Genomic DNA, 17,288 nt, shown 5'->3' on the forward strand with positions numbered 1-17,288 from the left:
TCAACAGTAGTGTAATTAAATAGAATAATTCATAACCTAAGTTTAATAATTTAATAGTGTTTTTAAGTTCTTTAATAATTAGTGTAAATAAATAGTTTTTGTCGTCTTCGAAGTTAATTTTGTTGAACCCACGAACATTACAACTGGTGTCAGGTGTGGGGTTGAGTAAAAGACATTACAATGGCAAAGAAGTTGTACGAATTAAAAGTAGAAGAGAATTGGAAGAACGGGATGATGCGACAAGCGGTAACAAAGCGGAACTTCAGTGGCGGCTCGCGGAGGCGTTGAAATGAGATGGCCATGATCCTGAAACGTCCCTTTTCGAAGACGAATTGTCGCAACTGATGAAAAGTTTGGAAAATAAATTGGAAGAAAATTTGGAAGAAAATAGTAAAAGTTTGAGCGTAAATTGGAAGAAAACAGTAAAAGTTTGGAAAATAAATTGGAAGAAAAATTGGAGGAAAATAGTAAAAGTTTGAAACGTAAATGGGAAGAAATGTTTAATAAGAATATTCAAGAAACAGAAGAGAAGATAAGTGTGCTGGACGAATTGATTTTTAATGGAAAGATAAAACCAATCGAAGGGGACGTTGGCGCATTTAGTACACTCAACGAACCAAATCAGCCAAGGAAGCGGTATAGAGTTAAAAACACGAGTAAAACCACCAACGTTTGACGGAAAGTCCTCATGGACCACATACCACAAGCAATTTGAGGCGGTTGCTAAGGTGAATAACTGGGCGCCTGAAGAAAAAGCCACTGCGCTGACCGTTGCGCTTCGTGGACATGCATGTAAAATTTTGAACACCCTTTTCCCGGAAGAATTGGCGGATTATGAACAGTTGGTAAAACGGTTAGAGTTGCGCTACGACGAGGCTCATTTAACAGCGGTGTATCACATCCAACAGAAAACCGGTCAGCAGAAACTAACGAAAATACTACAAGAATTCGAGGCCGATATTGCAAGACTGTTTCGACTGACCCATCCTAATACTCCAGAAGAATTGATGGAAAAGTTGGCAGTGGAGGCATTTACTGATGGTCTTCAGGACAGTGACAATCAACAATGAATACGCCTTGACCGACCTAAGATGCTAGCTGATGCATTAGCTCGTGCATTGGAGTACGAAACTGTTAAACGGGCCTATAGCAAACAGGGAAGGGTTCGGCTACTGTGTGAAGAAACGGATTTGTCAGAATTTTTAGAAGAAACCGTCTGCCGAATCATCTCCAAGTTCGATAAAGAAACTGGAAAGCCAAGATGTTGGAATTGCGGTGAACTAGGTCATACGAGGAGGTAGTGTAGGAAAAGTACTCCTTCCCAAATACTCGACGTCACCAACAGGAATATGGTTTTGACGTAGAGCATCGGCCTGGAACCGGACACAAGAATGCCGATGCACTTTTCAGAAGATTTGTCAAACAGACTGCAAGTAGTGTGATCGAATGGAAAGGAGTGAAGAGGCAATTCGACGCGTCACGGTAATCGATGACGAGCGGATACCTGAAAATATAAAACAAGACCAAGAAACCGACCGGGCTTGAAGAAGGTAATGGAATGGAAAGAGACGGAAAACGACCAATGTGGTAGCAAATTTCTTCCTGTACCCAAGTAGTAAAATTCTTACGGGCTCAGTGAGACTCAATGAAGGATGACATCCTGAAGCGTGTTGTTGAAAGTACAGATGGAGAGCAAGATAGGAAGCAACTCGTGATTCCTCGAAACAAGGTTAGAGAGGTGTTGCAGTATCTTCATGATGGATCATCTGGTGGCCATTTTGGAGTGAATAAGAGGCTTGGGAAAGTTCGAGAGCGATTTTATTGAGTGAACTGTAAGGAAGATGTCAAAAATTGGTGTAAGAAGTGTATCACCTGTGCCGCGAGTAATGGACCACAGAAAAGGCCAAGGGCGCCAATGCGTCAATACAATGTCGGTGGCCCCTTCGAACGAATCGCAATCGATGTGACGGGTCCATTCCCAAAGTCCGAGAAAGGTCACAAGTACATCGTGGTCGTTATGGACTATTTTACCACGTGAGTTGAAGCCTATGCCCTTCCGAACGAGGAGTCGGAAACCATAGTTGACTTAATCAGTGGTTTTGGGGTGCCCTTGAAGTTGCACTCAGACCAAAGGAGGAATTTCGGTTCGGCTATATTCCGTGGAATATGCGAGCTCTTAGGAATAAAGAAAACTCGAACTACTCTACTCCACTCCATCCACAATCGGACGGCATGTTTGAGTGAATGAACCGGACCTTGATTAAATATCTCTCCAAAGTAGTGTCTGATCACCAAAGGGACTGGGACCACTATTTGCCTTTATTTTTAATGGCATACCGTTCATCTGTTCACAAAACGACTGGCCAAACACCTGCTAGTGTACTTTTTGGAACGGAGTTTCGACTACCTTGTGACCTCAAATTCGGCTGTAAACCAGGAGATGACTAAGCTTAAAGATATTCACAAGTCGGTTTGTCAGTATACGCAGATTGCTAGTGACAGGATTAAAGAACAGAACGATATCAAAGCTCAGCAGGCGGTTACCAAACTGGAGATCTTGTTTGGTTGTATAATCCTCGTCGTTGTCGTGGACTGTCAACAGAATTGGGAAGGACCTTATGAGATAGTGAAGAGGATTACGACGTAATCTATCGAATTAAGAAAACTCCAAATGGGATGTCGAAGGTAGTCCATTTTAATCGCTTGGCTCCATTCACCGGTGTAAATGAAGAACTATTCCTTCCGAGCCCACATTCGAAGAATTCATGAAGGAAGGCCCTCAGGTTAACAGGAGATTTGGAGTGACGCAAGAAATCCGACGAGACCTCTTTGCTATACCTAAAGCATACTCTCTGACCCATTGCGTTTCAAAGGATCTCAGAATGAGCCGTGGTATCGCGTCCGAGTCCAAACGCAGATTTGGCGGTTTGGGACATCTTGAAGACCAAGTACAGAAGGGAAGAAGAGTGTTTGTGGCTGCCTGACGGACGACGCAATATCTATTACCTAGTTACTAAAGGAAGATTCTCTGATAAACCAACTTACAGAGTCCTTTGGGACGCAGTAGCAACCCGAATCGGACCAATCATGAGAGGGCGAGAACTGCAGATTCCGGCATGACCCTGCGAAACGGAAAGTGAAAATGTTTCGAGACGAAACATCCTTAAGGAGGGGACAGTGTAGCGAGCACGAGTGTGTTTGTGTGCGATCGAGCACGCGTGTGCGTGAACAGTTTATCGATTCGCCGACTAGCCGCAGGCGCTTTTCTTCAGGTGCGCCGTATTGGTAAATGTGTGTGTCGTACCTGCGTTCTGGGAAAGCATTTAAACAGTTCAATGAAAAAAAGAGACTATCCGGATATTTCGAGAACGCTCCCGAAAGTAAACAAAGGAGTATTTAAGGGAAGAAACGATCGCCGAGAAGAGAAGAAATAAATTGACCGTTGCAGAAGTGAATCCAGAAATAAATTGACAGTGATAGCAGTGAAATAAATAAATAGAATCATTCATAACCTAAGTTTAGTAATAATTTAATAGTATTTTTACGTTCTTTAATAATTACTGTAAATAAATAGTTTTTGTCGTTATCAGTCTTAGAAGTTAATTTTGTTGAACCCACGAACATTACAATATTGAGATATATTCTCTACCAGTTAGCAGCGATGTAGCTAAGCATGCATTTGTTAATTCGGATCCGGGAATGCAGTCGTTTTCTATAACGGATTCTTACCGTCATGATACAGTTGAAAGCGGCCCTACATAACAGTTAAATAAAAATAATGCAAATGATCCCAAAGATGATAACCATACACATTTTTCGTTGATGGTTGGAATTTGCTGTTGGTAGACTAGACGTAAGCTAATTTTTCTGCGACAGCAAAAATATTTTTTGGTTTTATTCAGAAAAATTATTTGTAATTTCCAGCAAATGCTGGGAATTAATTAAAGCCAAATTAAGGCTTATTATGAAGCCTTTAACAGACACAATGTGGAAAAGTAGACTGTGAAAGTCATATTTTTACAATTTATTGGTGTTGTTAAATGCATTGAAGGCTTAGAAAATTACACAGAAGAAGCAGGCACTCAGTGATTGTGGTTCGGTATTAAATGAAATGTTATTCTTAGAATTTATCATATAATTACATTTATGGTATGAGGTATTACCGTTTGTTAATATCATAAAATATATAAATCCGGTTAGCATTGTTCTTGATCATTTCCGCATATTTTGCAATTGGATCAAATAATATCAGCAAAATGAATTTGAAAAGTTTATCAATCTATTAAGAATAGCATTTATGATCTACCAAAAGTAAAAATGTAAATAAACTTAAAGAGAGTTGTGAAGAGAACTGCGTGAATTAATTGTGTGAAGCGAAGACGAAAACCGAAGCACGCCACGGATTTTGGATAGTTGGTGCACATTGCACCTGTGTGGTGATAATGCACCGCCGAAGAAAGAAAATAAGGCGTTGAAGGTATGACTGAATCTCGAGAGTGATGCAACTACAGAAGTTAAAGGCAAGATTAAACTGAGTGTGTTAGTGGGAAGTTAACATGTGCCTAACTTATGAATAAATGTAATATCAATTGCAAAAATTTTTGAAATAGTTTTGAAGAAAGATTGTGCCATCGTGTTTCGCTCTTAAGCAGATAAAATGATGATTGCCGACCGTAAGGGTGGTGCAAAAGTGTCAAATGTGCCGAAGCAGTAACCAGCAGACCAACAGATATCAATTTACAGTTCTAACACGAAAGACAAGACCTTGTGAAACTAGTAGATGACAAAATTTTACCAAAAATAGACGTAATTAACGTGGAACAGTTCTCCCGTTACAAAGTATTCCAAAAAGGAAAAATGGCCGCTTTACCTTTTTGGAACCACAAGCAACTTAGACGGCGTCATTCGATACGAAAAGTAGACATACAAATGAAATAATGTGAGCTGTTCGGATCAAAGGTAGCTTGTACTGAATAAAGGGTCGAATAAAGAAATTGACTCTGAGATCTGTGACTTGAAATCCAAGTGAATATTCCAGAAAAAGGGAACCTAAAAAATGTGATTAATATGTAATTCGAATAGGAAGTCGTGTACGACGTGAAAGTTCTGTCAGTCGCTAAGTCTGACATCAAATGATAATTGATAATGAAGACGAGTTTGAGGATGAGGTGTTTTCTAATATAGCAGAAATTAGCGTAAAAGAAGCGCTTAATAATGAGGTTTTAAACAAATGGTTAGATGCAATCGAAAATGAAGTCACATCGCTAGTCAAAAATAATACTTGGGATATATTTGAAAGGGGTTGTGAAAATAATACTGTTGTATCAGCTACCGCTGCTTCTTGCAAGTTAAATTCACAGAAGAGGATAGTATTGCTATGTTTGTATTTCAAAAATATCCTCATTTTATTAATTGATTTTAATATCTCATAAGCAATCAAATCAATAGCGTAATAGCCCATGAAGAAAAATTAAAAAATATCAGTCTTTTTAATAACACTGATAAATCCTGAGCTTCTACGTTTAGACGTGTGGATCGACAATTGGAGTCGACAACTTATGTGACCAATCGTCTAGGAGTATTTACAACATTCTGCAACGTTAATACACTATAATACGCATCCGATTGGTGGCAAAGGGGTACAGTCAGAGGTACGGCGTTAGTTACGGCCCCCACTTCCGAAGGGATCGAAAGAGGAGGTCTCCCCCACCACTGTACCATAAAATTTCGTGGCGGTGTCACCCCCATAAAAAGTTATGGGGGTTCAAAGTTAATAAATATGCCTATTTTTATACATTTATAAGCATGTAAANTCTAATTCTCTTCTTAACTCAGCTACTTTTAATTCGTACAAGTTCTTTGCCATTGTAATGTCTTTTACTCAACCCCACACCTGACACCAGTTGTAACTGAAAAAAAAAACTGTGACTGATAACGACAAAAACTATTTATTTACACTAATTATTAAAGAACTTAAAGACACTATTAAATTATTACTAAACATAGTAACAAACAACACTACTGTTGATATTTCACTATTCACTGCGCTATTTATTTCACTGCCATCACTGTAAATTTATTTCTTGATTCACTTCTGCAACGGTCAATTTATTTCTTCTCCTCTCCCTTTTTCTTTTCCCGGAAGAATTGGCGGATTATGAACAGTTGGTAAAACGGTTAGAGTTGCACTACGGCGAGGCTCATTTAACAGCGGTGTATCACATCCAACTGAAAACGCGTCAGCAGAAACTAACGGAATTACTACAAGAATTCGAGGCCAATATTGCGAGACTGTTTTGACTGATCTATCCTAATACTCCAGAAGAATTGATGGAAAGGACTTCGGGACAGTGACACCCAACAACGAATACGCCTTGACCGACCTAAGACGCTAGCTGATGAATTAGCTCGTGCATTGGAGTACGAAACTGTTAAACGGGCCTATAGCAAACAGCGAAGGGTTAGGCTACTGTGTGAAAAAACGGATTTGTCAGAATCTTTAGAAGAAACCGTCTACCGAATCATCTCCAAGTTTGATAAAGAAACTCGAATGCTAAGATGTTGGAATTGCGGCGAAATAGATCATACTAAGAGGAATTGTAGGAAAAGTACTCCTTTCCCAAGTAGTCGACGTCAACAGCAGGTAAATTCTGAAGCAGTAAACTGTTCACGCACACGCGTGCTCGATCGCACACAAACACACTCGTGCTCGCTACACTGTCCCCTCCTTAAGGATGTTTCGTCTTGAAACATTTTCACTTTCCGTTTCGCAGGATCATGCCGGAATCTGCAGTTCTCGCCTTCACGACATCCGCTCCGGAAATAGAAGTAACAGTCCACGGTCTTCTCATGATTGGTCCGATTCGGGTTGTTACTGCAAACCAAAATGTCCTTTCCAGTACGGCGAAACAAGACTTCGATCATGTTCCGTACGATCCTCCAATGTAGGTTGTCCAGTCCACAATCAAGCTTCGGAATCGCCAGCTTCTGTAGATTATTCTCCAGAAGATGTCCGCGAAGTTCCATTACTGCGTCCCAAAGGTCTCTGTAAGTTGGTTTTATCAGAGCATCAACTAGGGAATAGATATTGCGTCGTCCGTCTGGCAGACACAACACTCTTCTTCCCTTCAGTATTTCTTCAAGATGTTCCAAACCGCCAAATCTGCGTTTGAACTCGGACGCGATGCCACGGCTCATTCTGAGATCTTTTGAAACGCAAAAACATTTATAAGTACACCATATATTTTATCTTCCATTTTTATTTAGAATGGAGAATTCGCCAAAAAAGACAATGAAAAAGACAAAGGAAACTATACAATAGAAGCAGTTAACATTGTACTGCAAAGCAAATCATCAATTCCATCAGTGATAAATGAGTTTAGTAAAGCCAGGTCTATGTTAGCTAGATTAGTTACTAAAGCAAAAAATATGCTGCCGAGTTCTTTTTTTTTATGAACCCAACATTGGAAACAGAACAGTATTCACAACTGAAAAAGAAAACTCTTTTACTCTGATTACTTCATCGAAAATGGCTTCTGGTCTAGCATATCGTCAAACTCGAGAGTCCGCATACCGGTATGCATTAAAATTGGGAAAAGAAGTGCCCACAAACTGGATTAACGATAAAAGTGCGGGAGTAGATTGGATGAAACATTTTATAAAACGTCACAGTGTACTGCCCCTTCGGAGACCTGAGACAACTAACTTAACAAGGGCGACAACATTTAATGCTACAACAGTTACAAAATTTTTCGATAAATTTGAAGAAGTATTGAAGACATACAGTTTTACAGCAGACAGGATCTTCAATGCTGATGAAACTTGCTTAACAACAATGTCTGAATTACCCAATGTTATTGCTCCACGTGGTGCTAAACAAATTGTTCATGCTACTTCTGCAGAAAGAGCTCAGTTAGTCACCATGCTTGCATTTGTGTCAGCTACAGGTAACCATCTTCCGCCTGTCTTCATATCTCCACGGGTTAGATTTAAAGATATTATGTTAGAAGGTTGTCCTCCCGGATGTCATCAGCCATCGGCTGCAGCCATTAGATGTGGCCGTGTTTGGATCATCAGAATGATTGGCTGGTTAACAACCCCGGAAAAACGATATTGTAGCGAGACGAATTGTCGCTAATGACGAGAAGTTTGGAAAGCAAATTAGAAGAAAAGAGTAAAAGTTTGGAAAATAAATTAGAAGAAAATAGTAAAAGTTTGGAAAATAAATTGGAAGAAAATTTGGAAGAAAATAGTAAAAGTTTGAGCGTAAATTGGAAGAAAACAGTAAAAGTTTGGAAAATAAATTGGAAGAAAAATTGGAGGAAAATAGTAAAAGTTTGAAACGTAAATGGGAAGAAATGTTTAATAAGAATATTCAAGAAACAGAAGAGAAGATAAGTGTGCTGGACGAATTGATTTTTAATGGAAAGATAAAACCAATCGAAGGGGACGTTGGCGCATTTAGTACACTCAACGAACCAAATCAGCCAAGGAAGCGGTATAGAGTTAAAAACACGAGTAAAACCACCAACGTTTGACGGAAAGTCCTCATGGACCACATACCACAAGCAATTTGAGGCGGTTGCTAAGGTGAATAACTGGGCGCCTGAAGAAAAAGCCACTGCGCTGACCGTTGCGCTTCGTGGACATGCATGTAAAATTTTGAACACCCTTTTCCCGGAAGAATTGGCGGATTATGAACAGTTGGTAAAACGGTTAGAGTTGCGCTACGACGAGGCTCATTTAACAGCGGTGTATCACATCCAACAGAAAACCGGTCAGCAGAAACTAACGAAAATACTACAAGAATTCGAGGCCGATATTGCAAGACTGTTTCGACTGACCCATCCTAATACTCCAGAAGAATTGATGGAAAAGTTGGCAGTGGAGGCATTTACTGATGGTCTTCAGGACAGTGACAATCAACAATGAATACGCCTTGACCGACCTAAGATGCTAGCTGATGCATTAGCTCGTGCATTGGAGTACGAAACTGTTAAACGGGCCTATAGCAAACAGGGAAGGGTTCGGCTACTGTGTGAAGAAACGGATTTGTCAGAATTTTTAGAAGAAACCGTCTGCCGAATCATCTCCAAGTTCGATAAAGAAACTGGAAAGCCAAGATGTTGGAATTGCGGTGAACTAGGTCATACGAGGAGGTAGTGTAGGAAAAGTACTCCTTCCCAAATACTCGACGTCACCAACAGGAATATGGTTTTGACGTAGAGCATCGGCCTGGAACCGGACACAAGAATGCCGATGCACTTTTCAGAAGATTTGTCAAACAGACTGCAAGTAGTGTGATCGAATGGAAAGGAGTGAAGAGGCAATTCGACGCGTCACGGTAATCGATGACGAGCGGATACCTGAAAATATAAAACAAGACCAAGAAACCGACCGGGCTTGAAGAAGGTAATGGAATGGAAAGAGACGGAAAACGACCAATGTGGTAGCAAATTTCTTCCTGTACCCAAGTAGTAAAATTCTTACGGGCTCAGTGAGACTCAATGAAGGATGACATCCTGAAGCGTGTTGTTGAAAGTACAGATGGAGAGCAAGATAGGAAGCAACTCGTGATTCCTCGAAACAAGGTTAGAGAGGTGTTGCAGTATCTTCATGATGGATCATCTGGTGGCCATTTTGGAGTGAATAAGAGGCTTGGGAAAGTTCGAGAGCGATTTTATTGAGTGAACTGTAAGGAAGATGTCAAAAATTGGTGTAAGAAGTGTATCACCTGTGCCGCGAGTAATGGACCACAGAAAAGGCCAAGGGCGCCAATGCGTCAATACAATGTCGGTGGCCCCTTCGAACGAATCGCAATCGATGTGACGGGTCCATTCCCAAAGTCCGAGAAAGGTCACAAGTACATCGTGGTCGTTATGGACTATTTTACCACGTGAGTTGAAGCCTATGCCCTTCCGAACGAGGAGTCGGAAACCATAGTTGACTTAATCAGTGGTTTTGGGGTGCCCTTGAAGTTGCACTCAGACCAAAGGAGGAATTTCGGTTCGGCTATATTCCGTGGAATATGCGAGCTCTTAGGAATAAAGAAAACTCGAACTACTCTACTCCACTCCATCCACAATCGGACGGCATGTTTGAGTGAATGAACCGGACCTTGATTAAATATCTCTCCAAAGTAGTGTCTGATCACCAAAGGGACTGGGACCACTATTTGCCTTTATTTTTAATGGCATACCGTTCATCTGTTCACAAAACGACTGGCCAAACACCTGCTAGTGTACTTTTTGGAACGGAGTTTCGACTACCTTGTGACCTCAAATTCGGCTGTAAACCAGGAGATGACTAAGCTTAAAGATATTCACAAGTCGGTTTGTCAGTATACGCAGATTGCTAGTGACAGGATTAAAGAACAGAACGATATCAAAGCTCAGCAGGCGGTTACCAAACTGGAGATCTTGTTTGGTTGTATAATCCTCGTCGTTGTCGTGGACTGTCAACAGAATTGGGAAGGACCTTATGAGATAGTGAAGAGGATTACGACGTAATCTATCGAATTAAGAAAACTCCAAATGGGATGTCGAAGGTAGTCCATTTTAATCGCTTGGCTCCATTCACCGGTGTAAATGAAGAACTATTCCTTCCGAGCCCACATTCGAAGAATTCATGAAGGAAGGCCCTCAGGTTAACAGGAGATTTGGAGTGACGCAAGAAATCCGACGAGACCTCTTTGCTATACCTAAAGCATACTCTCTGACCCATTGCGTTTCAAAGGATCTCAGAATGAGCCGTGGTATCGCGTCCGAGTCCAAACGCAGATTTGGCGGTTTGGGACATCTTGAAGACCAAGTACAGAAGGGAAGAAGAGTGTTTGTGGCTGCCTGACGGACGACGCAATATCTATTACCTAGTTACTAAAGGAAGATTCTCTGATAAACCAACTTACAGAGTCCTTTGGGACGCAGTAGCAACCCGAATCGGACCAATCATGAGAGGGCGAGAACTGCAGATTCCGGCATGACCCTGCGAAACGGAAAGTGAAAATGTTTCGAGACGAAACATCCTTAAGGAGGGGACAGTGTAGCGAGCACGAGTGTGTTTGTGTGCGATCGAGCACGCGTGTGCGTGAACAGTTTATCGATTCGCCGACTAGCCGCAGGCGCTTTTCTTCAGGTGCGCCGTATTGGTAAATGTGTGTGTCGTACCTGCGTTCTGGGAAAGCATTTAAACAGTTCAATGAAAAAAAGAGACTATCCGGATATTTCGAGAACGCTCCCGAAAGTAAACAAAGGAGTATTTAAGGGAAGAAACGATCGCCGAGAAGAGAAGAAATAAATTGACCGTTGCAGAAGTGAATCCAGAAATAAATTGACAGTGATAGCAGTGAAATAAATAAATAGAATCATTCATAACCTAAGTTTAGTAATAATTTAATAGTATTTTTACGTTCTTTAATAATTACTGTAAATAAATAGTTTTTGTCGTTATCAGTCTTAGAAGTTAATTTTGTTGAACCCACGAACATTACAATATTGAGATATATTCTCTACCAGTTAGCAGCGATGTAGCTAAGCATGCATTTGTTAATTCGGATCCGGGAATGCAGTCGTTTTCTATAACGGATTCTTACCGTCATGATACAGTTGAAAGCGGCCCTACATAACAGTTAAATAAAAATAATGCAAATGATCCCAAAGATGATAACCATACACATTTTTCGTTGATGGTTGGAATTTGCTGTTGGTAGACTAGACGTAAGCTAATTTTTCTGCGACAGCAAAAATATTTTTTGGTTTTATTCAGAAAAATTATTTGTAATTTCCAGCAAATGCTGGGAATTAATTAAAGCCAAATTAAGGCTTATTATGAAGCCTTTAACAGACACAATGTGGAAAAGTAGACTGTGAAAGTCATATTTTTACAATTTATTGGTGTTGTTAAATGCATTGAAGGCTTAGAAAATTACACAGAAGAAGCAGGCACTCAGTGATTGTGGTTCGGTATTAAATGAAATGTTATTCTTAGAATTTATCATATAATTACATTTATGGTATGAGGTATTACCGTTTGTTAATATCATAAAATATATAAATCCGGTTAGCATTGTTCTTGATCATTTCCGCATATTTTGCAATTGGATCAAATAATATCAGCAAAATGAATTTGAAAAGTTTATCAATCTATTAAGAATAGCATTTATGATCTACCAAAAGTAAAAATGTAAATAAACTTAAAGAGAGTTGTGAAGAGAACTGCGTGAATTAATTGTGTGAAGCGAAGACGAAAACCGAAGCACGCCACGGATTTTGGATAGTTGGTGCACATTGCACCTGTGTGGTGATAATGCACCGCCGAAGAAAGAAAATAAGGCGTTGAAGGTATGACTGAATCTCGAGAGTGATGCAACTACAGAAGTTAAAGGCAAGATTAAACTGAGTGTGTTAGTGGGAAGTTAACATGTGCCTAACTTATGAATAAATGTAATATCAATTGCAAAAATTTTTGAAATAGTTTTGAAGAAAGATTGTGCCATCGTGTTTCGCTCTTAAGCAGATAAAATGATGATTGCCGACCGTAAGGGTGGTGCAAAAGTGTCAAATGTGCCGAAGCAGTAACCAGCAGACCAACAGATATCAATTTACAGTTCTAACACGAAAGACAAGACCTTGTGAAACTAGTAGATGACAAAATTTTACCAAAAATAGACGTAATTAACGTGGAACAGTTCTCCCGTTACAAAGTATTCCAAAAAGGAAAAATGGCCGCTTTACCTTTTTGGAACCACAAGCAACTTAGACGGCGTCATTCGATACGAAAAGTAGACATACAAATGAAATAATGTGAGCTGTTCGGATCAAAGGTAGCTTGTACTGAATAAAGGGTCGAATAAAGAAATTGACTCTGAGATCTGTGACTTGAAATCCAAGTGAATATTCCAGAAAAAGGGAACCTAAAAAATGTGATTAATATGTAATTCGAATAGGAAGTCGTGTACGACGTGAAAGTTCTGTCAGTCGCTAAGTCTGACATCAAATGATAATTGATAATGAAGACGAGTTTGAGGATGAGGTGTTTTCTAATATAGCAGAAATTAGCGTAAAAGAAGCGCTTAATAATGAGGTTTTAAACAAATGGTTAGATGCAATCGAAAATGAAGTCACATCGCTAGTCAAAAATAATACTTGGGATATATTTGAAAGGGGTTGTGAAAATAATACTGTTGTATCAGCTACCGCTGCTTCTTGCAAGTTAAATTCACAGAAGAGGATAGTATTGCTATGTTTGTATTTCAAAAATATCCTCATTTTATTAATTGATTTTAATATCTCATAAGCAATCAAATCAATAGCGTAATAGCCCATGAAGAAAAATTAAAAAATATCAGTCTTTTTAATAACACTGATAAATCCTGAGCTTCTACGTTTAGACGTGTGGATCGACAATTGGAGTCGACAACTTATGTGACCAATCGTCTAGGAGTATTTACAACATTCTGCAACGTTAATACACTATAATACGCATCCGATTGGTGGCAAAGGGGTACAGTCAGAGGTACGGCGTTAGTTACGGCCCCCACTTCCGAAGGGATCGAAAGAGGAGGTCTCCCCCACCACTGTACCATAAAATTTCGTGGCGGTGTCACCCCCATAAAAAGTTATGGGGGTTCAAAGTTAATAAATATGCCTATTTTTATACATTTATAGGCATGTAAATAGTTATATAGTCATTCTTAAACAATATTCAAAGGTAAAACTAATGAAAAATACATAAAAATATTGAGAAGGTTATATATTTTTTTATTGAATTTTATTTGAATTATAGTGTATGAAAATTGTCAAAATAATCAACTTTCAACCCCCATTACTTTTTATGGGGGTGAGACAGCCGCAAATTTTTTATGGGGTTTTACTCAGGTGACCACCCTCTTTCGATCCCCCCACCCCCACACCCGAAGGGGGTGGAGGGCCATCATCTAACCCCCATAACTTTTTATGGGTCGTGAGACCGCCACGAACTTTTTATGGTACAGTGGTGGGGGAGACTTCCTCTTTCGATCCCATCCACCCAAAGGGGGTGGGGGCTATCATCTAGACAATTACCAAAAATTGTTAGAACACTTAAGAAGTGGTGGCCGCCAATAGTTTACGAATGGTTTCGAGTCTACGAAAAAAGAACCATGTTTATTTATTTGTAAGCATGAGAGTTGTATTATACTACTATAGTATTAGTGTATGTAGACGATAGTCTTGTCGCGTCTAATGACGTAAAGCATTCTGGTAAATTAAAAACAGAAAGATTATGAAATAATGGATTTGTGGCTCGCGGAGTGTCGTTTTGGATTAGAAGTAAATCAACGTGAGAAGCAAATTGAGCTCCCTCAATCGGGATATACCATTGGTTTGCTTAGGCAGTACGGTAGAAGCAATTGCAATTGCAATTGTACATTAATGTAGTTATCCGTGGCAACGCGACAAGATATTTCGATCTCTAGATTTGCTCAACTATCCATTACTCGAATGCATATACATGGTCGGAGTAACTGTTTTAGTTAGCTGACTTCAGTTTATTTTCAGTATTTGTTAAGTCGTTGAGCAGTTTGTATCTACCTGATTTTTGTGTTTTTTTATAATAGTTTTTTTTTTCTTTCCTCAAAACTATTATGTTAGTTTTTTGTAAAACTTGAGTAATAACACTCAACAATATATTCTTTGTTTTATATAACATCAAATACAAAAAAAAGTTACCAACAAAAATTGTGCTCCGTTTATAAACAATTTTTTCGTAATTTACATCATAAATATGCCTTAATATTAATGATACTACTGTCCAACGAAAGTCCAGCGCTAAATTCAATCCGACGTGCGATAAAAATGTTGATTTCCTGGAACTCAGTTGTTTATCTCTTAACAAATTAAAGTCACACGTATTAGAAATTGTATTTTATTTATTAATCCAAGCTTTTTTTAAATCTAAAGTGACTGGACTAATACATACTTTTTATCTTTGTCTACATAATTAGAGATGATCAGGACAACCTATACTAACCATTAACCTACCCGTCAACAAGTGTATAACATTAAAAAGAAGAAAGAAATTAGCGAAAAATAAATGTAAATTAACAAGAAAAATACTGAATCGGCCGAGAACAGAAACCGGGCCGTCAGAGTGACAGGCGAGCATCCCTAGCACTTAACAATATTGGTGCTCTTGTAAGCTTTGGGGAGATTTTCCACCCAGATTAGGTCGAGCTAAGGCTACATGTAATTCTCTCCTTCCACCACGATAAACGTTAGAGTCGTGAACGTCAGAGGCCTTCATGTCTATCAGAATCTACCATTTCTCAACTACTTTCACTAAATAAATATTATTACTTTATTATTACCCATATAGGATAACGTTCCGCAGAAATCGTGGAACATAGATGATATGCCCACACCTGATTTCATTGCACTCAATCCGAAATCGCTCAGTTTAACGTAGAGGGCGTCTTTAGGATCTCTTGGATTTTTTCCCAATAATATATTGTCTAACTTAAGGTCGCGATGCACAATATCTTCAATGAAAAACTTCGATTGACATGAGAATCAAATCAATTAAAGATAATGGGGTATTTGTATATAAAAAAAGATTTTAACGAACCATGCTTATGTAAATATGTTATTGCACTGGCCGTTTCTTGAATCATTTTCTTCACGTCTTTTTCATTAAATTTTCTTCGTCTTTTATATTCCAAAAGTAGTGTATTTGCGCATTTTTCTAATAATAGTAAAATTTGGGAAGAAGATTCATATATCTTATTTAGGTATATTATGTGAGGATGATTAACTAATTTTAGAATGTCAATTTCATGTTGTATATATTTCATTTTATCAAATGTCTAAAAGAAAAAAACTAAAAAGCATGTTTTGTATAAGGGAAACGTTCGGCTCGGTTGTCTTATGGTTTCTTTAAAGTTCGTAACAATTATTTAATTCATACCTACATTAGGTTTTTCGATTATTTTAAGGGCCCAGTGATTATCAGTACAAATATCTTTGACCGAAATTACTCTGGCGAAATTTCCTCTTCCCAATTCTTCTCCGAAAATGAAACAATCCATTAGTTCTTCAATATTTCTTATTCTTATTTGCATAACGTTTCTTTCTTTTAGTCGCATTGACGCCTAGAACTTAATATTTAGTAACACCATTGGATATGGGTAGCTGAAAATTACGTAAGTTAAATCTGTGTTGATGGCTCTATCTGTAAAATGTCTTATTCCTGACAACATACAATTACTTTTGAAACGTACATTTCGTTGTTTATCGTTTGGCACCGACATGAAAAATTAATTAATAATGTAAACTTAAATGTCATTCTGGTTAATTTTGTTTTGACTTTTTACTGCTATAGTGTTCACTTGATACATTTTTTGTTGGGCATATGAATTGTTAACAGTTTTAGACATGTAGATAACAGAATACATCAGACAAGCTTATCGGAATTCTGGTTTTTAAAAGAAAGAATGAAAAAATAAAGGAACCTCCATGTGCACCTGCTTTTATTTCATGCACACTTGATGGCTGTGTCCGTCAATTAGAAGTATACTTCCTTTAGTTTCTGTAGCGATGTGACCTTCACTTTGACCGGCGCAAAGTAGAAAAGAATAGCACTAGGCCAGAAAAGAAAGGAGACAATTTTCGGCCAAACTCTTAACCGGTGAGGAGCGTATTAAACGTGCAGTACTGCACGGAAAAATTGACTACAATTGCATTGCTCAAATGTGCTGTTACTACCGAAAATATTAACGAGATGTTTATTTATATAGTTGAAGAAATATTGAAGGTTTTAACGCTTGTTGGCTGAACTTGACCGTTTTCAAAACACACTTTAAATGGAATTGCTCGTTGGAACGTTGCATGTTGGGCAGCTACCTGGGCTAGCTTTCAGCGACCCCACTATTACATTGTGAAAGTATTATTATTAACAGTTTTGTTTACTAAGTATTAGCGATAATGTGCAACGTTATAGTAGGCAAAATATGGTTCCTGTGCAAATAATATATATACTCTATCTACATATTAGGAGAACAATCAAATTATTTTTCATGTGCTATCCAGCTTACCTAGAAACTTCGGCGAGGCACCTTCGTCTTAAGGAGGAGAGAATCATCGGATAGCAAGTATTACATCAATATGACGACATATGACACTTAACCTACCGGTCAGTGATCGACTGCAAAATACTGACAATGTTTTTTTTACGGATACAACGCTAACCATTTTTACACTGTATTGAATTATGTAAAGTAAATGACTTATGTAAAGTATCTCAGTAGTAAATGTGTT

The 17,288-nt window shown here is 38.6% G+C and overlaps 1 protein-coding gene across 2 annotated transcripts in view; it reads right to left on the reverse strand.

The window, feature by feature from the left end:
- LOC108738059 (serine/threonine-protein kinase 33-like) overlaps nucleotides 1–16,541 on the reverse strand; it is a 33,861-nt gene extending 17,320 nt beyond the window's left edge. The window contains exons 1-4 of one of the 2 annotated variants that reach the window (XM_018471284.2): nucleotides 16,253–16,541; nucleotides 15,944–16,163; nucleotides 15,601–15,838; nucleotides 15,344–15,514 (exon numbers count right to left, since the gene is read on the reverse strand). In XM_018471284.2, coding sequence (XP_018326786.1) covers nucleotides 15,344–15,514; nucleotides 15,601–15,838; nucleotides 15,944–16,117 — 583 coding nt within the window. In that variant the 5' untranslated portion in view covers nucleotides 16,118–16,163; nucleotides 16,253–16,541. The other variant, XM_018471283.2, reaches the window with a different exon arrangement.
- Nucleotides 16,542–17,288: the final 747 nt, after the last annotated feature.

The sequence above is a fragment of the Agrilus planipennis genome, unplaced genomic scaffold (genome assembly GCF_000699045.2).
Source record: "Agrilus planipennis isolate EAB-ADULT unplaced genomic scaffold, Apla_2.0 scaffold153, whole genome shotgun sequence".
Lineage (NCBI taxonomy): Eukaryota > Metazoa > Arthropoda > Insecta > Coleoptera > Buprestidae > Agrilus > Agrilus planipennis.